Source organism: Aotus nancymaae, unplaced genomic scaffold (genome assembly GCF_030222135.1).
Source record: "Aotus nancymaae isolate 86718 unplaced genomic scaffold, 86718_ANA_hifiasm-v0.15.2.pri h1tg000004l, whole genome shotgun sequence".
Lineage (NCBI taxonomy): Eukaryota > Metazoa > Chordata > Mammalia > Primates > Aotidae > Aotus > Aotus nancymaae.
The window spans coordinates 30,053,011-30,073,960 of NW_026988415.1; the positions used below are offsets into that span (position 1 = coordinate 30,053,011).

The 20,950-nt window shown below is 41.3% G+C and overlaps 1 protein-coding gene across 2 annotated transcripts in view; it reads right to left on the bottom strand.

The window, feature by feature from the left end:
- Window positions 1-20,950, bottom strand: part of DOCK11 (dedicator of cytokinesis 11) — a 188,397-nt gene that overhangs the window by 117,177 nt on the left and 50,270 nt on the right. For both annotated transcript variants that reach the window (XM_012475980.2, XM_064361620.1), the window contains 3 exons: window positions 20,584-20,679; window positions 5,179-5,313; window positions 193-370 (listed from right to left, as the gene is read on the bottom strand). In XM_012475980.2, the coding sequence (XP_012331403.1) occupies window positions 193-370; window positions 5,179-5,313; window positions 20,584-20,679 (409 nt within the window). The remainder of the gene's footprint in view (window positions 1-192; window positions 371-5,178; window positions 5,314-20,583; window positions 20,680-20,950) is intronic.

A 20,950-nucleotide genomic window follows, 5' to 3' on the forward strand; every position in this document is an offset into this window, starting at 1 on the left:
ATATTTCATGTGTCAGAGTCCATGCAGCATCAACTGTTTAAAAAAAGTCTATCAAGCTCCATGGTCACTTTTAATGAAGAAGCAGGTCAACTTTCAAGATTAAGAGTTCTCTATTCACCCTGCACAGAGGACATTTCCATGGATTAAAGACAAGGGCTTTACTTTAATAATAAATCACTTAAAAATTCTGACCTTGTGCTGTTTCTACCGTCTCCTTTTTTTCTTGCACTAAACTGTCGGTATTGATCTGAATAATCTTTTTCAAAGTTATCAACCATTCCTCCATTTCCTGCTCAGTTTCAGCAGCCAGATAATGGCTATACTTATCTAACATCTTGAGTTCAAAAGCATGACGGCGCATTTTGGGGCACTAGAGGGGGAAAAAAAAGCATGTGTTTAGTTAGTTTCATTGTCCTTCTACTATTAAATGTCATCAGTTTGCATTTATTTTTATCTCAGCTTAGTGCATATGTGCGTCAATACTTTCAGGAAATAACTGCTTCTTTCACAAGAAACAGACACTTTAAGACAACAAATGACTATGTCAAGTATATTTTTTGTTCCTCTCAGGACTGAGCACAGTAGTATAAATATGCATAAAGTTGGCAGAAAACAATACTTGTTAAGTATTATCACTTAAGGCCTTTTGGCATCCTTCACATTTAGAAAATCAAAGTACCACCACAAAAATAAGCAAACATTTTACAGTTTCCACCCCATTCAAACTTTTCCTTGAATATTTACAGATTTTCAGAGTCAGCACTTAAAAATATGAAAATATGACCTGAAACAAATCTGATACTTAATTTATATCTCATAAAAGGCAATATAGATCCTAATTCACTTTACCATGCACAATGTTAACTGTATCACAGTAGTATAAAACAAGACCACAGTGTTTGGTAGCACAATAGAGCGATCATAGTTACCAATAATTTATTGTATATTTCAAAATAACTGTAAGAGTGGATTTGGAATGCTCCTAACACAATGAAATGATACACACTTGTGGTGATGGATATCCCAATTACTGTGATCCGATCATCTGCACATTGTATACTTGTATCAAGATATCGCATGTACCCTCAAAATATGTAAAATTATTACATATCCATAACAATTAAAAAGTAAAGATGGAGGCAGTGGCTCACACCTGTAATCCTAGCACTTTGGGAGACTGAGAGGGAGGACTGCTTAGCCCAGGTGTTTGAGACAAGCCTGAGCAAAGTGATGAAACCTCATGTCTGCAAAATAAATAAATAAATAAATAAATAAAAATACCAAAAATTAGCCAGGAGTGATGGCACATGCCTGTAGTCCCAGCTACTCGAGGGGCTGAGCGGGGAGGATCACTTAAGCTTAGTCAAGGGTGCAGTGAGCCAAGATCATACCACTGCATTCTAGCCTAGGTGTCACAGTGAGACCTTGCCTCAAAAAAAAAAATTAAAAATTAAAAAGAGAAGGCCAACCATGGTGGTTTATGCATGTAATCTCAGCACTTTGGGAGGCTAAGGTGGATTGCTCGCAGCAAGGAGTTCAAGGCTTCAAGGCTGGAGTGAGATACGATCATGTCACTGCACTCCAGATAGAGCAAAACTCTGTCTCTCTAAAAAAAAAAAAAAAAAAAAAAAGAGAAAGAAAACAAAGAAGAAGAAGAAGAATGTCTTGGCAAAAAAAGAAAAAATAAGGCCATACAACCATAGTTGGTTCACATTAAATTGTGACTCTCCGTAAAATATATGGAAATGACCTGTGCTGAATACCACTGCACAAGGAAAATAATACTCTTCCTTTTCTCAAATATGCTGATACATTATTTTACTTTACCACCTTCTCTGTCATGACAAAAGAAATGACACACTACCCCTTTCAAATCCCTCAGCATTAATTTCAAGAAAGGCTCATGAATCAATAATTTTCCACTTCACAGTCATTATTCAAGAAGGAACCAAGAAAGTTCCTCCTTCTAATCTTTGAAGTCTAGGAAAGGATGAAATTAAACTGCTGTAGCAAGTCATAAAGATTTATACATTTGAAAATATTTGGGGGGAGGTATCATAAATAGATGAGGGGGGCCGAGCGTGGTGGCTCATGCCTGTAATCTCAGCACTTTGGGAGGCTGAGGTGAATGAATCACTTGAAGTCAGGAGTTTGAGACCAGCCTGGCCAACATGGAGAAACCGCATCTCTGATAGAGACAGGAGACAGCCAAAGGTCCCCGGCGAAACCTTCAATCTGTGAGGTGGGAAACCTACTAGGAGGACTCTCTCTCACTTTGCTGAGAGTTATTTTTCCTTTTTCCTTTTCGTCCAATAAATTCTGCTTCTCACCCTTCTATGTGTCCACAAGTCTAATATTTCCTGGTTGTGTGATAAGAAGTGTTTTTTTTCATTTGTTTGTTTTTTTGAGATGGGGTTTCACCATGTTGGTCAGTCTGGTCTCAAACTCCCGACCTCAGGTGATCCACCCACCTCAGCCTCCCAAAGTGCTGGGATTACAGGCGTGAGCCACCACGCCCGGCAAGAGATGTATAACTTTCTCCTTAGCTGAACTAAGGAGAAAGTTATACAACATCTCTACTGAAAATACAAAAATTAGCCAGGCATGGTGGCAGGTGCCTCTGATCCCAGCTACTCTAGGCAGGAGAATCGCCTGAACCCAGGAGGTGAAGGCTGCAGCAAGCTGAGATTACACCACTGCACTCCAGCCTGGGCAACAGAGTGAAACTCCGTCTCAAAAAACAAAAAATAGAAAATAAAAAAAAAATTTTAATGATAATAATAAAAATTAATAGATGAGGAAAGCACTACAAAGAAAGGTTAATCCAGAAATCATGTGTGCCCTCATTCTTCCAGTAAGATAAGAAAGGTCTTTTTTACACATGTGAATATATATGAATTCATATATATGAATATATAATATATAAGCACATTTTATTCACATAGATCTTTATACTTTTTAAAAAGCATTTTCTCATTTGTTAAAATTTTCCCATTTATCTTTTTTGAGATGGGGTCTCGCTGTGCTGCCCAGGCTGGAGTGCAGTGGCTGTTCCACAGGCATGATTATATCTGACTGCAGCATCAGACTCCTGGGCTCAAGTAATCCTCCTGCCACAGGCTCCTGAGTAGCTGGCACTACAGGCACACAACATCATGCCCTAAAGGTATTTTCTCATTTGATCCTCACTACAGTCTTGTTTGATAGAGTACACAGATATTACTAATCCCACTTCACAGTTCTGAAAATGAAGATTTAGGTAAATTGAGAGTGCTGAACTAACATCACATTCCTCCTAATCAGCCCATTGTTCCTTCTAGTCCACCACACCACCCTGGCTCTGTAGTAATGGCTTCTGTTTCATAGTCAATTGACTTCCTCTTCAGATCATCTCTCTGCCCTCTACTTCCCACCCTGTTTTTGTCTGTGTCCCCTCAGTAATTCAAATCAACAAACATTCATTAAGTCCCTACTGTGTGCAGGGCCCTGGTAATCATCATAGAAGAAACAGAAATGAGTAAGACATGGTCCCTGTAATCCCAAAAGGAATGTGTAGAATGAACCAAAATTGGAATGTGACTCCGTAGTATGACAGAAGGAAAAGCAAAATGGTCAGTACAGGAGAGATGGAGCTTAATTCTACTTGGTAGTCATGGGGGTGAGGAAGGAAACATAAAACTTTTCATGGCAGAAGTAGCCTTTAAGCTGAGTCATAAAAGATAAGGTTCAAACAGGAATAGAAGGAGAAATTAAATATAGCAAGAGGAGGAAAAGAATCTAAGGCCAGCCATATATGTGTGAAATGCCTTAGAATGCTTAGCCTGGTGTGACCAGAGCACAGAATACACAAGGGGCTTCAGGAGTGATGAGGCTATAAAGTACAGTGAGGCCAGATCACTGTGGGCCTTCAAAGTCATGGCAAAAGCTTTAGAGTTCACTCTGTAAGACAATCAATCAAGAGCCAAAAGACTTGGAGAAGGCAAATGATAGACCCAATCTATGTCTTAGGAAGTTGGACTGGAGCAAGACAACAAATCAGGAGGCACAAAAGCACAACTTTAGGCCAGAGATGATGAAAGGGAGAACCAGAGAAAGGACAATGGAAGTAGGAAGAGGTTACGAGGCACTTTAGAGCAAGATTCAAAGGAACTTGATAAACATTTAAATATTGGCACTGAGCAAGAACAGGGCACTGAAGAGAATTCTGAGCTTTCTAGTGTTGATGTTTTGGAGGATGGAGATGCCATCAACCAAGATAGAAAAATGCTGAGGTTCATTTTCTTTCCTATTTTTTTTTTTTTTTTTTTGCTTTCTTTTTAAGACAGAGTCTCACTCTATCACCCAGGCTGGAGTGTAGTGGCACCATCTTGGCTCACTATAACCTCCACCTCCCAGGTTCAAGTGATTCTCTTGCCTCAGCCTCCTGTGTAGCTGGGATTACAGGTGCATGCCACTATGCCAAGATAACTTATATATATATATATACATATATATATATATATATTTTATTTTTTATTTTACTTTAGGTGTATACTATATCTGGCATTTCTCCCCGTGTTATCCCTCCCCACCCTCCCCACCCCTCCACCCCCCGCTGTCCATCCCCTACCCCCCGGCAACTGCCCCCAGTGTGTGATACTCCTCTCCCTGAGTCCACGTGTTCTCATTTGACCCAACTTTTATAGTTTTAGTAGAGACAGGGTTTCGCCATGTTGCCCAGGCTGGTCTCGAACTCCTGACCTCAGGTGATCCACCTGCCTCAGCCTCACAAAGTGCAGCGATTATAGGTATGAGCCACCACACCCAGCCACCTTTTTTTAAAATTTTCTTTTTTGTAGATAGGGTCTTGCTCTGTCACCCAGACTGGAGTGCAATGCTGTAATCACAACTCACTGCAGCCTCAACCTCCTAGACTCAAGTGATTCTCCCACCTCAGCCTCCAGAGTTGCTGGGACCACAGGAATGCGCCACCATGCCTGGCTAATTTTTGTATTTTTTTTGTAGAGATGGGGTCTCTTTGTTGCTCAGGCTAATCTTAAACTCCCAGGCTCAAGCAATCCTCCTGCCTCAACCTCTCAAAGTGCTAGGATTACAGGCATGAGCCACCACACCCAGCCATCTGGGGAGCTTATCAATAACCCTCTTAGAAAAAGAGAAGGATTATCTCGATAGTCTTACCTGAACAACATCAATGCAGGCATCCAAGTAGATGCAACCTTTCGATTCTTTTGAATTTTTCTCATCTTTATAGGAATTGAGAATATATGAACCATCAGGAAGTTGGGTCAAGTAAAAATATCGTCTCTTGAATACCTACACGGGGAAAACCCGCAATGATTCATTTGTTACATACATATTGCATTTGAACAGTTTCTCTGAACTAAAAACCTCAAAGCCTTGCCAGGCATTGTACCTGGACAATCTTCAGACAACCCTGACAAAATGTTAGGAATTATCATTATCTTCATTTTTTTTTCAGATAGAGAATGAAAGTCACATGATTTACCCTCAGTTAATCAAATATCAGGAGAACAATAATTAAGATTTAACACTTCGAAATGTAAAAAGCATTTGGATATCTGAATCTCCTGACTCTTACACTATAGCATTCTTTTTCCATTTAATTACAAATGATTAGATCCTTTTAATCTTGTTTCTATTATCATGAATCCAAGTATAAATATAAAAATCACATATATACCACGTTATATATTTCCATCTCACCTGCACATCCTATGGCACTCATCTACACTGTGTTTGCTTCTGAAAGTCCAGTTTACAGTGCACTCACAGGGAAGCACAGAGTCATTAGTTGCCTACCAGGTGTTGTTGAGTGCCCCAAATGCTGAGCTTTAAATCAACAGGCTTAATGGAAGCATGCCATTTGTGGAGTTAGGGATTCACAATAGTTAAGGAGTAGCCAGTTGCTGCAACTCACAGCAAAGCCCACAGGAACGAGAAAAGGTGGAGGACTGCCTGAGGAGTTCATGCTGTCCCTCTATGCTCCCCTAAAAACAGACTTTGAGAGCCTGATAAGAGGCGAGAAAAGGGATTAGGAGCTCTCTGATGAATTGATGCTTCTTTCAATAAGTCACAAACTGCAGGCTATGTCAAGCAATTGTCATAGTGAAAGGCAGAGCTTATTCAAGTTGCAATTTCCCAGGATGATAGATCTGAAATCACTTCAGGGTGAGATGGGAAGAGCAGCTAGGAAATAGACTCCTGGCAATTACTGAGGAAATGTATTCCTATGCATCTTGTCTTATTCAAAGAACCTGGCTTTAAAATTTAAGGTTGTCATTTTTAATTCCCCATCTGATTACCCAATGTGATCCCTGATCATTGTGAGAACTTTAATTATGGAAAGAGTATTATTTGGCAAGATCATTCTTGCCAACGATTTAACATCTGGCAAAGTACCTGAAATATCAATTTATTTCTCCATAGTATGACCAAGCAAAATATATAAAAGCCTTGGCTGGACACAGTGGCTCACTCCTGTAATCCCAGCACTTTGGGAGGCCGAGGCGGGCGGATCACCTGAGGTCGGGAGTTCAAGACCAGCCTGACCAACATGGAGAAACCCTGTCTCTATTAAAAATACAAAATTAGCCAGGCATGGTGGCGTATGCCTGTAATCCCAGCTACTCAGGAGGGTGAGGCAGAAGAATAACTTGAACCCGGGAGGTGGAGGTTGCAGTGAGCTGAGATTGCACCACTGCACTCCAGCCTGGGCGACAGAGGGAGACTCTGTCGCAAAAAAAAAAAAAAAAAAAAAAAAAAAAAAAAGCCTTACGAGGCATTTCTTTTTAGAAAAACCAGTAAAAATAAATAACATTGATAGTTATTTTTGACTTGTATAAATATCACTGATTTTTTAATGAATGACAAAAATATATACCAGTATAAGGAATATCCTAACAGGTTAGACTGATAAATGCTACAGCTTCTATCTCAGGAAGGGGCTATGTGGGCTATATGCTATCAACAGAAAAGAGTCCAAGCAGAAAACATCAGCTTGTCTTGCAATGCCAGTCAATTAAATGTTATTGTATTAGGATGCAAAGGAACAGAAAGAGAATCTGTGGGTATATTTATATCCTTCATATATTTACATATCTCATATATGTGAGAATATATACATATATTCTCATAGTAAATTAATCCACATTCAAGTTTGCTGGAAGAAATCTAGATTAATATTAAAGGAAAATGTTAATCATAATGGTGATTATATATGTATATTTGTTTATTTTCTTTATTTTTATTAGAGACAGGGTCTCCCTATGTTGCCCACACTGGTGTTGAACTCCTGGGCTCAAGGGATCCTTCTGTGTCAGCCTCCCCAAAGTGCTAGGATTACAGGTGTGAGCCACTCTGCCTGGGCTATTTGCTTATTTTCATGACAATGGTTCATATCTCTCATTAAAATGATGGAACTAGAAGGCTTAAAATGACATGCTGAGGTCATTTCAAATGAATAAATGTGTAATGAACACTTACTTTGCGTAAAACATTGCCTTTTAAAGTTATTGCAATAATTATCTATAATAAAATTAGAACACATCTTTTAGGCCAAAAGTAACATGAAAAAAAGTAATATGAAAACAATTAGATTTGAATTGTTCAAATCTAAAACTAAAATTCTGCCACTTCAGTGAGACAGTCTATAGAATTCACTTTCAGAGTCAACAGCCAACAATAAAGAGAGAGGCAGAAGAAGAGAAAATACAGAGCAAAACATTTGTGGCACAGAGTCAAATTATAGTCCGGGAATTTTTTTTTTCATGTACAGCTGCCTCACCAAGCAAAGAAATTCTGTGGCAGCCACCACTTCCAATATTAGCAAAACACATCATTACAATAGAGACAGAAAGGGATATGAAATTACAGCAAATCATTTCCTGTAACATTGCAATTATATCTACTTGTGACACTAGGGTAGGTAGCTCATGAATCTGGGGAGAGAACATGATGCCTGAAAGAGCACTCAGAAAGAGCAGATGCCTGAAAGTCTTATGATATTGATTCTCAGCCAGCATCTCCTGCTAACCAGCATTGAAATTGTCCTCGAGACTCTGCTTCTCTCAGTTTACTTACTTGTAAAATGATGAAATCAGACCAGATGATCTGTAAGATCATATTTTTCCACAATCTACAAATAATTTCATTCAACCTGAACAAATAACACAGCAGCCTTCCTAGCCCGGAAGCTACCCTCCCCAAGTGATTTCTCATACACTAGAAACACACAGTTTGGACAGTAAGGAATATTTTTAAAAGTCATCTCTATGTAGAAATCAGACTCTGCCCAACAGCAAATTGTAAGATCTCTTCTCATTCTAATATTTTAGGATATATGTTGGTTTTCAACTTCTGAGAAGCTTTTAAGACATCCTTTTCAAAGAAGAAAGGATATCCTAAATCTCTCACATGGAAATCACAGGGAAATCAGAAACATAACTTCCCTGATATTAAAAAAATTTCCACGAGCTATTTAGGGTATAAGTTTATATATATTTTTTACATTTCTAAAAGAAGACAGGTGTTAAAATAATGACCATAGAGAACAATGGTAATTACTCTATATCATACCTGTCATTTGAAGGCCGCAAGTCTTTTGTAACCAATAGCTCATTCTTTTAATGTCTCTTGGGGATAAGTATCATTATCCACATTTTACCTAACAGCAAACTGAGGGACTAAGAGCTCATTCAAGTTCACACAGGAGGCCAGGAGCAGTGGCTTATGCCTGTAATCCCAATGCTTTGGGGGGCCAAGGCGGGTGGATCATCTGAGGTCAGAAGTTTGAGACCAGCCTGGCCAACATGGTGAAACCCCGTCTCTACTAAAAATACAAAAATTAGCCAGGCGTGGTGGCACATGCCTGTAATCCCAGCTACTTGGGAGGCTGAGGTGGGAGAATTGCTTGAACTCAGGAGGCAGAGGCTGCAGTGAGCCGAGATCACACCACTGCACTCCAGCCTGGGTGACAGAGTGAGACCCTGTCTCAACAAGAAAAAAAGTTCACTCAGGCAAGTCACTGATAGAACTGGAATCAGAATATGATGATGGCTACAAACGAAGAGAATCTTGCCGAAATCCTCCAATGGCTTCCCATCTTACTTTACAGTAAGTTCTAAAATTCTCACCATAGCCCAGAACACTGTACAGGATTTGGCCTCTGATTACTTCTTGGACTCTATTTCTAATCTGTCTACTCCAGCTACACTGGCTTATCTGCTGTTACTCAAATATCCCAAGTAAGCTCCTTTGGGTCTCTGTACTTCCTGTTTCCTCAGCCTAGAATCCTCTTTCCTGATTATTCACACAGTTCACTTTCTTACTCCTCTCAGGTCTTTGCTTGAATCTCCCCTCCTCGGGGAGGCCTTCTATACCGCCTGCTCTCATCATAGCACCCGGTTATATCTCTTTCATGGAGTGATCCCTATACAAATATGTTATTCATCTATCTATTTTATTTGCCATCTCTCTCTAGCCCATGAAGTTTCATGTTACATCTACTGCTGTTATCCCCCAGTACCTATAACAATGCCTGGACTCAACAAAATTTTTCAAAATGAATAAACAATGAATGAATAATCCCATATCCAGCACAGATTCTCCAGCAGATTCTCCAGTGGTTTCATCCAACAGAATTGTGTTTCTCTGTAATGCCCATACTCTTCTTTCTCTTCCTCCTTGCCTTTATTATTTTTTCTAGATGGTGAACACAGCTGAAAATGTCCTACTGTACTCAGTGAGTAACACAGATCCTGAAGAGTGGTCCATTCAGACCACCCACACGAAAGAAAGTAAGCCAAAGGATTCTATAGGATCCTGCCAAGTCTCCTGAAGGACCCAAGCTGTTAGTTAGGATGACAATCCTTTTTTTTTTTTTTCTTTTTTTGGAGACAGAGTCACACTCTGTTGCCCAGGCTGTAGTGTAGTGGTGTGATCTTGGCTCGCTGCAACCTCTGCCCCTGTATTCAAGCAATTCTCCTGCCTCAGCATACTGAGTATCTGGGATTACAGATGCATGCCACCACTCTCAGCTAATTGTTTTTGTATTTTTAGGAGAGGTGGGGTTTCACCATGTTGGCCAAGCTGGTCTTGAACTTCTGGCCTTGAGTGATCTGCCTACCTTGGCCTACCAAACTGCTGGGATTACAGGTGTGAGCCACTGTGCCTGGACAGATGACAACCTTTTTGAACCCCTTCTGGAGCAGGAACAATGGCCATTTGTCATTCAGCTGCATCAAAGATTAAAGAAAGGAAGGAAAGTTGGAGCACTTAGTATCCTCAAAGTAGGAAAACAGCTGGGCGTGGTGGCTCATGTCTGTAATCCCAGCACTTTGGGAGGCTGAGGTGGGTGGATCACTTGAGGTCAGGAGTTCGAGACCAGTGTGGCCAACATGGTGAAACTCCCTCTCTACTAAAAATACAAAAATCATCCAGGCATGATGGTGCATGCCTGTAATCCCAGCTACTTGTGAGGCTGAGGCAAGAGAAATGCTTGAACCCAGGAGGCAGAGGTTGCAGTGAGCAGAGATTGCACCACTGCACTCCAGCCTGGGTGACAGAACGAGATCCTGTGTCAAAAAATTTTTTTAATTAAAAAAAAAAAAAACAAAGAAAAGAAAAAACAAAGTAGGAAAAGTATCTCTTATCATTTTGTACAACAAATCACGAGTGTTTACCTATTATGTGTGTGTTACCTAGAGAGCTAATTATTTACTGCTAAATTGCATGAACCAAAAACCCTTAAAAAGGATGCTGCAAAGGTGTAGAGGCAGCATAGGCAGGCCGGGAGCAATGGAAAACGGTGCGGGGGAACTGCCTAATGTCTCAGACAGAACACAGTGGAAAAGCCAGCAAGGAAAAGGAGAAAGCAGGAGAGACAGAGACATACTGGGTCTTAGAACTCTTCACACAAAGATTAAAGAAACAATGGAGAAAAAAAACCCAGGACTTAAAAAAGTGAATTGCAGTTAATGACCCCAGAATGCCAGGAACTTCACCCTGCTAAAGAACCCCTACCACTACGGGCAACCTAATGCATCACTCAACTCTCTCCATCATGTCATTTACAGTCCTACCAAGTTTGTTTTTTTGTTTTGAGATGAAGTCTCACTCTGTTGCCCAGGCTGGAGTGCAGTGGCATGATCTCAGCTCACTGCAACCTCGACCTCCTGGGTTCAAGTGATCCTCCCGCCTCAGCCTCCCAAGTGGCTGGGACTATAGGAGTGTGTCATCATACCCAGCTAAGTTTTTTGCGTTTTTAGTGGAAGCAGGGTTTCACCATGTTGCCCAGGCCTATCTTGAACTCCTGACCTCAAGTGATCCTCCTGACTTGGCCTCCCAAAGTGCTGGCATTACAGGCGTGAGCCACTGCACCTGGCCCCAAGTTTTAATATACAACACTGTCCTACTCTCTGAGAAGCTGAGTAAAAATCAATAGCTTTTCTTAAATAATTCTACCATATCTGGGCACTGAAGCATTCTTTAACTATTTGATTTAAAGCAAAGTCTAGTAGGAGGGGTCTACAGTCCACCCTTTGCATTACAGACAAATTATTTTATCAGATGTATTTCAGCATGGCATAGCACTGTTCAGATGATCAATGACTCTCAATTACTCACATAATAAGGCACACATGCTAGATATTGGCATTCAAGGCTTCCACAATTCTAATAATATCAAATAACAATTGCTAACATCTGTGGGGTGCTTTGTGCACTATGGTCTCTGGCTAAGTGCTTTCCTCATATTATTTAATTGAATCCTTTTTTTTTTGAGACAAAGTCTTCCTCTGTCACCTACGCTGGAGTGCAGTGGGAGCTATCTTGTCTCACTGCAGCCTCTGTAGGGGTTCCAAAGATTCTTCTGCCTCAGCCTCCCGAGTAGCTGGGATTACAGGTGTGTGCCACCACATCCGGCTAAATTTTTTTGTATTTTTAGTAGAGATGGGGTTTCACCATGTTGGCCAGGCTGGTCTTGAACTCCTGACCTCAAGTGATCCACCCGCCTCAGCCTCCCAAAGTGCTGGGATTATAGGTGTGAGCCACTGCACCCGGCCATTCATTGAATCCTAATAACAATTGGTGTGGTCATTACTGTTATGTCCTCCATATTACAGAAGAGAAATGGAGGCATACACCGGGTGCAGTGACTTCAAGCCATTTTCATGCCTCAGCCTCCCAAGTAGCTGGGATTACAGGTGGATGTCACCACGTCTGGCTAAGTTTTGTGTTCTGAGTAGGGACAAGGTTTCATTATGTTGGCTAGGCTGGTCTCAAACTTTTGACCACAAATGATCAGCCCGCCTCAGCCTCCCAAAGTGCTGGGATTACAGGTGTGAGCCACTGTGCCCTGCCCACCTGCCCAAAAATGTTTTAAGCCCTATATCTGACACCTCTCTATCCTCCAAATGCTAACTTTTATTAACAAGGCATTCAATATATGTTTGGTAGCCAGGCGTGGTGGAATGCACCTGTAGTCCCAGGTACTTGGGAGCCTGAGGCAGGAGGATCGCTTTAGCCCAGGTGTTGGAGGCTGCAATGAGCTATGATTGTGCCACTGCACTCTAGCCGGGCAATATAGTAAGACCTTGTCTCTGAAAAAATTAAGAAATTTTATATGTGGTGATTAATTTGTGGATTCCCAAGGTGTCTGACACATAGGAAGTACCTAATAGTTTTTGAGCAGTGATATGAATGAGGGAAACCAAAACATGAAAAGCAAATTAGTGAAAAAATCTCTTATGCATAATAAATGAATGCAATCCATTTGTTAGCTATAAGAGACAGTCTGGTAGATTTGAGAATACAATTGGACTAACATATCAAAAATAAAATATTTTCTCTTCCTTTTCTTCTAACACACACAGTGACCTTGACCTCCTAGCAATTATTTTAATATTGTATGTGCTTTCTTAGGTCAAATCCTCATTTGATTTGATGCTCTCCCACTGCAGAGGAGGAAAAATCCCTCCCGGAAGAGTTAAGGATTTAAGGACTTTGGGACTCTGGATATATAACAAATGGCTCTCTTTTGTGCCAAAAAAATTTTAAAGGGCACTAGAAGTGAGTCATACATCAACCAGTTGAACTTGCAACCCCGATAACATATCAAGGCACTTCAACGTTTAATTGCTGAAAATGGGGAGGAGAGAGCTAGAGGAATGTGACCAAATTGAGCCAAGAAGATGCATAAAGGTGGGTGTCTCAGGAGTTGGCCAAGAATCTGCAACGAATTTTTAAAAATGAAAAACCACCCTGAAGATCAAATTCCTCCGTATATCACTATATTTCTTAGGAAAAGTAGTTCTAAATACCAGGGGAAGGCTATGTCCAATATCACAGCTATCTAAGCCCACATTAAATTCCTTCATTTATATGAAAAGAAGTTGAATAAAGCAGATGTCTCTAGCAGCTACTTGGGAAAGAGAGGACGTAAATGATCAGGAGTCTGTTAGGATTGTGGTTTCTGTCTAAGGGATCATGAATTCTCTATAACATCTTAAAACTCTCTTATACTTTTCCAGGAATTGAAGGGTGGCAAAAAGATACATCCTCATTAACTAGAAACCACAAATTGAAGAAATTAATCACTATGATAAGGCTTGTCCTCTTTTAACATCAATACCAAGAACAAAGCAAATTACAAGTGTTAAATATTCACTGCACTGCACCCAGACAACCAACAGAGCATTGTGCTTTTGTTTTTGTTTTTTTAAAAAAGAGATGAAGTCTCACTTTGTGCCCAGGATGGAGTGCAGTGACACAATCATAGCTCACTGCAGCTTCAAACTCCTGGGCTCATCCTCCTGACTCAGCCTCTTGAGTAGCTGGGATTACAGGCACATGCCACCACACCCCGCCTGACAGAGCATTTGCAAGAACTGCATGATGCCAGCATCCTCTTCAGAGAGAGGAAGTGCTTGGGCACAGAACACTGTGACTTGTGGAGTGATGCATATTATTTGCAGCTTTCCTGTAGCCCAGGCTCCTCAGGGCAAGTCTCTCAGCCAACGATGAGGTTATACTCAGCAAGCACCTCTGAGAAAATAATGCCAATTTCACAAGGTGGGGCAGATTATATCTTGACAACTGACCAGAGCAGGGGGAAGGCTATATATTGGGGAAGTATAAACTTTTATTCCATAAATATGAGGTCTTATAATCTTCCAATATGAAGAACTCAGCCTAGTTCCTCTAGCAGCCCCTCTTTTCCCTAGAGCCCATCGACTTTAATGCATTGCAAGTCATTGTAAGAACCATCAACTTGAATGTTCTTGCAAAACTTGCTGGCAAGCTAGCTAGGAAGGTTGAACTTTCTAAAGCAACCCATATACAAATTACTTTGGCTACATTATTTAGATTGCATTTAAGGCCATGTGGTTGCTTTCTCAAAAGATCTTATAAAGTTGGAATCTTCCAATTCCCTTTCATCAACTACGCTTTGCCGAGTCTCTTCTAATCCTCTTTCCTTCATTTTACTTTTGCACTTTCTCTCATGATACAATTCCTCCCTTCCTTGCTATTAGAGCCCTCCCTCCCTCTCTTCTTCTTTGTTTTGTTTTTTTTTTTTTTTTGGAGACAGAGTGTCGCTCTGTCACCCAGGCTGGAGTGCATGCAGTGGCGCAATCTCGGCTCACTGCAATCTCCGCCTCTTGGGCTCAGGTAATCCTCCCACCTCAGAGCTACTCCAGAGTAGCTGGGACTATAGGAGTGCACCACCATGCCTGGCTAACTACTTTTGTATTTTTCATAGAGGTGAGGTTTTACCATGTTGCTCAGGCTGGTCATAAACTCCTGGGCAGATTCCCTTATTTCTAACAGTCAAAATGTCCAAGAAAACAACTCAGACCTATTTACAAAATCAGTTTAAAGTTGTGCATAATTTCAAACCTTCCAAACTGATTGTAATTTTTTTAAGAGATGGAGTATTGCTCTGTCACCCAGGCTGGAGTGTAGGGGCATAATCATGGTTCACTGTAGCTTTGACCTCCCAGGCTCAAGCGATCCTCCCACCTCAGCTTCTCAAGTAGCTGCAACTACAGGCATGCGTCACCATGCCTAGCTAATTTTTTTACTTTTTGAAGAGACGGGGTCTCACTACATTGCCCAGGCTGGTCTTGAACTCCCAAGTTCAAGCAATCCTCCTGCCTTGGCCTCCCTAAATGCTAGAATTACAGGCATGAGCCACTGTGCCTGTGCCACATAATTTTCGAGACGGAGTTTCGCTCTCGTTACCCAGGCTGGAGTGCAATGGCGCGATCTCGGCTCACCGCAACCTCCGCCTCCTGGGTTCAGGCAATTCTCCTGCCTCAGCCTCTCGAGTAGCTGGGATTACAGGCACGCGCCACCATGCCCAGCTAATTTTTTTGTATTAGTAGAGACAGGGTTTCACAATGTTGACCAGGATGGTCTCGATCTCTTGACCTTGTGATCCACCCGCCTCGGCCTCCCAAAGTGCTGGGATTACAGGCTTGAGCCACCGTGCCCGGCCAATTTTTAAAATTTATTAATTTCTTAAAGAATAGATCCTTAAATGTACACCTCTCTCTAAAAGGTACCATGACGCCTTGTTTTTATTCCCTAGCAATTCCAGAGGGATCTGCAGGCCAGTGTCAAGCCACAAGGCATCAAAGAGGCTCAGATAAAACACAGGGAAGATGCTTGGCTTTTGGAGGCTATTATTTGCCAGTGAGTCATGATTAATAGCCAGATCTGCCATTGCTTCCTAGTCTGCTGTGAGTTTGCAGGGGCTATCAGAGCTTGGATTTTCCAAAAAGAAAAGATTCTTTGCTCTCAACTCTGCAAACTCTGGCCCTAAGGTGCTGGTTGCTAAAGCTACCAATGCTTCTTACCAGTGTGGGCTGGAGTTCCTAGCTGGCAGGGAACTCCAGATGCACTAAGGATAAACCTGCCTCCAGGATTGGGGAAATGACTCACATAATAGCACACCTGAGTCATCTTCCCATTTGCGTATGAGCTTCATTAGTATTTGTCACTTCAAAGATTAACACAGTAGAAAAAATACACAGAAACTGTCCTTTCAAAGTGTCTCAAACTTTGTTAACCCTTTGTCTCAGTTCTTCTGCTTCTGCCTTTCCCAACTATCCAAGAGCTGGGTGAGCTGCTCACCCCATCTTTAGCTTTGGCGTCTCTCCTCCTATGCCTGAACCAATCCAGACTTGAAGCAGGAAGAACTTATATGATCCCCCACCCTGTAACAGAGCACTGAAGCGTACAAACCACACTCCCCCAGGATGCCTTGGTTCATAGGCCTGGACTTGTGCTTGGCCCTCACTTCAAGTTTTAGCCTGGAAACTACGAAACTGCTCCCCCTTTTCAATCCTCTTCCCCATATACTCACATGCCCTGTGTTGATACAGAAAGAGAACATGGAGGCCTGGCACGGTGGCTCACACCTGTAATCCCAGCACCTTGGGAGGCCGAGGCAGGTGGATCACGAGGTCAGGAGTTCCAAGACCAGCCTGACCAACATGTAAAACCCTATCTCTACTGAAAATACAAAAATTAGTCGGGTATGGTGGCACATGCCTGTAATCCCAGCTACTCAGGAGGCTGAGGCAGGACAATTGCTTGATCCCAGGGGAGGCGGAGGTTGCACTGAGCCGAGATTGTGCCACTGCACTCCAGTCTGGGAGACACAGTGAGACTCTGTCTCAAAAACAAATAAATAAATGATAAAAATAAAGATAAAAGCTGTGCAGCTTCATATGACCAATTAACTTGGTTTATTCTTCTTTTCCTTCCTTTGCCTACTGTGTGGTAGAAGTTTCAAAAAGAAAGAAATAGGCTGGGCATGGTGGCTCACACCTGTAATCCCATCACTTTGGGAGGCTGAGGCAGGTGGATCACTTGAGGTCAGAAGTTCGAGAACAGTCTGCCCAACATGGTGAGAACTCCATCTTTACCAAAAACACAAAAATTAGCTGGGCATGGCGGGGTGTGCCTGTAATCCCAGCTACACAGGAGGCTGAGGCAGGAGAATGGCTTGAACCCGGGAGGTGGAGGTTACAGTGAGCTGAGATTGTGCCTCTGCACTCCATCCTGGCAACAGAGCCAAGATCTATTTCAAAAAAAAAAAAAGAAAGAAATGTTTTTATATGTTAATAACCACCCCCCCAACACACACACATACACATAGGGCCAGTATAAGAGCAGCTGAGGATGAAGAGAGGCAAAGCAAAGAGCCCAGCTCAGCCGCAGCAAAGCAACAATTAGCTGGAGACAAGTGGCAGCTGTCCCCTTCAGTTGTGGGCTATGTGGTCACCAGGTTGCCTTGGACCCACCACACACTCCATGAATTTATGGGTCCTGCCTGGCTGCTGTTAGTGCTAGAGTTCCCAAGCTCAGGAATAAGAAACACACAAGCTGAACAATCAACCTTTGCCTAACTATTTGTATTAGTTTCCTGTTCTTGTTGTCATAAATTACTACAAATTTGATGGCTTAAAATAGCACAAACTTATTATCTGACAGCTTTGCAGGTGAGAAGTCTGACATGGGACTCACTGGGCTAAAATCAAGGTGTCAGCAGGGCTGTGTTCCTTTCTGGATGCTGCATGGGATAATCCATTTCCCTGCCTTTTCCCACTTCTAGAAGCTGCCCACATTTCTTGGCCTGTGACTCCTTTCTCTATCCTCAAAGCCAGCAACACAGCCTCTCTCTGTGGCCCTGCTTCTGTTCTCACACCTCTTTCCCTGCCTGTCCTTTTCTGCCTCCCTCTTCCACTTATGGGATTCTTGAAATTACACTGGGCTCACCCCCATAATTGAGGATACCCTTCCTCCTGTCGATTAGTGATTTTAATTCTTCTTTGCCACATAAGGGACCATTGACTGGTTCCAGAGATTAAGACATGGACATCTTTGAGAGGCCATCAATTCCTCCTATCACATCAATCAATCAATGTGTATTTCACAAATTATGAAAGAAAATGTAAAGCGTGTGCTTTTTGTTTTATAATATATAGACTCCTAAAAAATGAGTTGTTGTTTGTAAAGCAAATTAAAACGGAAAGGTATTAAACTGAAGGAATCTGTGGTAAGTTATTCTGTAAAGATATTAATTTCCTAACATCTTGTTTTATGAATCCAGATTTTGGGACATATACTTAACGTGGGGCTAAGGCTTAAGTGTGGGTAAAACCATCATTCTTTCATGCATTTATTTATTTATTTTAGAGACAGCATCTTATTCTGTCGCCCAGGCTGGAGTGCAGAGGTGCAATCATAGTTCACTGTAGCCTCGAACTCCTGGGCTCAAGTGATCCTCCTGCCTTGGCCTCCCAAAGTGCTGGGATTATAGGTGTGAACCCCCTGCCTATTCCAATTCAAGTATTTTGAGAATGTGTGGGAAGGAAAATGCCATCAAAAACTATACAACCATATTCTGATAATCCACACAGAAACATAACCTTCACACATACATTTCTGAACCTGATAACTCTGGTGGAAAATATATTTTAATGAAACCTTGAGTCTCATTCAGCTGGTGAGCACTGATAGTATACTGATTAAGAGCACAGGCTGGATAAAGAAAATGTGGCACATATACACCACAGAATACTATGCAGCCATAAAAAAAGGATGAGTTCACGTCCTTTGCAGGACATGAATGAAGCTGGAGACCATCATTCTCAGCAAACTAACACAAGAACAGAAAACTGAACACCACATATTCTCACTCATAAGTGGGATTTGAAAAATGAGAACACATGGACACAGGCAGGGAAACATCACACACCAGGGCCTGTTGGGGGGTCGGGGGCAAGGGAAGGGACGACATTAGGAGAAATACTTAATATAGATGACGAGTTGATAGGTGCCACAAACCACCATGGCACATGTATACCTATGTAACAAACCTGCACGTTCTGCACATCTATCCCAGAACTTAAAGTATTAAAAAAAAAGAGCATAGGCTCTGACATCAGCCTATCTAGGTTCAAATCCTACCTCTGAAAACTTGGAGCTATGTGACCTTGGGTTAATTACTGAATTTCTCTGAGCTTCACTTTCTATATCTGCAAACTAAGAATAATTAGCAGTATCTATTCATAGGGCTGCCATGAGAATTAAATGAGATACAGAATATAAAACACCCAGTATGGTGCCTTGTACATATTAAGTCCTCAATAAATGGGTTCTCTCATTATCACCACTTGCTGAGGCCCATGCTTAGGTGCAGGAGATATACAGGAAGCATCCTACAACTTGGAATCATTATTTTCAGGGCTTGAAAATAAAAGCAAGAACAGGACATGATCACCAAAGGGAAGGCAGCAGGCAAAATATTAAATTAAGATAAAATTTGAGTCTTCCCTGGGTAGATACCCATGGTTTCTACTTGCAGCCTGTGTGAAAGATAGAATGACCTTCAATACTTAATACAACTGTGAATCATCCTCAGAAAAGCACATGATCTTATATTAAATATCTGAAAGAACAGTTATATTTGGTATCAGAGCATAATTTGTTTTTTTTGCTCAGAATCCTCATGTAGCTTGTTTTCCTTTCGGATTTTAATGGCTCTTTACAGCCTCCCAAATAAGTGAACCTCATGTCCAACATGTTCAAGGCTCTGCACAATATTATCTTTTTTTAAAAAAATTATTTATGTATTTATTTTTGAGATATAGTCTCCCTCTGTTGCCCAAGCCGGAGTACAGTGATGCCATCTTGGCTCACTGCAACCTCCATCTCCTGGGCTCAAGGGATTTTCCCAGGCTCAAGGGATTCTCCCACCTCAGCCTCCTGAGTAGCTGGGACTACAGGTGTGTACTATCATGTCTGGCTAATTTCTGTATCTTTTTTTTTTTGTAGAGATGGAGTTTCACCATGTTGTGCAGGCTGGTCTCGAACTCCTGACCTCGAGCAATCCACCCCCCTCGGCCTCCCAAAGGAGGAGGGACTACAGATGTGAGCTACTGCACCCAGTCCAATTTTATCCTTTTCAACGTTTCAACTTTTATCTCACATAAACCCCTTATGCAAACTCACTATCCTGCCAAACTACAAAACTTTCTAGTTAGGCTGTTCTGACTGCACTAAAGTACTGCTTTCTATAGTAGCTAAAGTAGTATATTTCTTGTCTAATCTACAGGCTGAAACCAGGAACCCCATCTTAGATATCTACATATTTCCCCATAGTGACTAATATGTAATAAGTATCTAATTAATATTTGCTAAAGAAATATATTACCTGTCCTTCTACTCATTAAGATCATTTCTACAAATGAACCTTTGATGCCCTTTTTTTCAAAGCTATTTTCCTCATTCAACTGATAGCTTCCTTTTTAAACATCCTGATTCACCAGATAATCATTAAATTTCTTTAAAAAGTTGCACTTCTAAATTTATCCTGATGTTTTAGATTTTTTAAATTCCATACGTCTGTGAGAATCCTCTCCTTAAAGCCTTATTTTATTTTATTTTATTTTATTTTTTTTGCTAGGGTTCTTTATAAAATAAATATTGTTTCCAGCTAGGCTACTTATACCAATATCCTTAAAATGATGGAATAATATAATAACTACTTCCTACCTTCATGGTTACTGTGATGGTGCTATTTACATTTGCTTTGTGCAACCAGCCTTGTTTTATCACACCACCCTTCTGAGAACATAAAGAAGATGAGTCCTGAAATAGAATAAAAATTATCAGTAAAACAACAGCCAGTCTGCCATCTAGTTAGCCAAACATTTAGGGGCACAGAACGAGGCCCTGCCCCATTTCCTAATTAAAACATAAAGTCCCCTCTTTCCCGCGAGGATTTAAAATAGTTGACTATAGAATGAAAGGCTCTGTGTTACGCACACAGTAGGCACTCAGTATTTACTGAATGGTATGGGCTCTCTTCTGAGAAAGTCTTCTGTATTATGTAAACAGTCGAACTGCACCTCAAAATGTC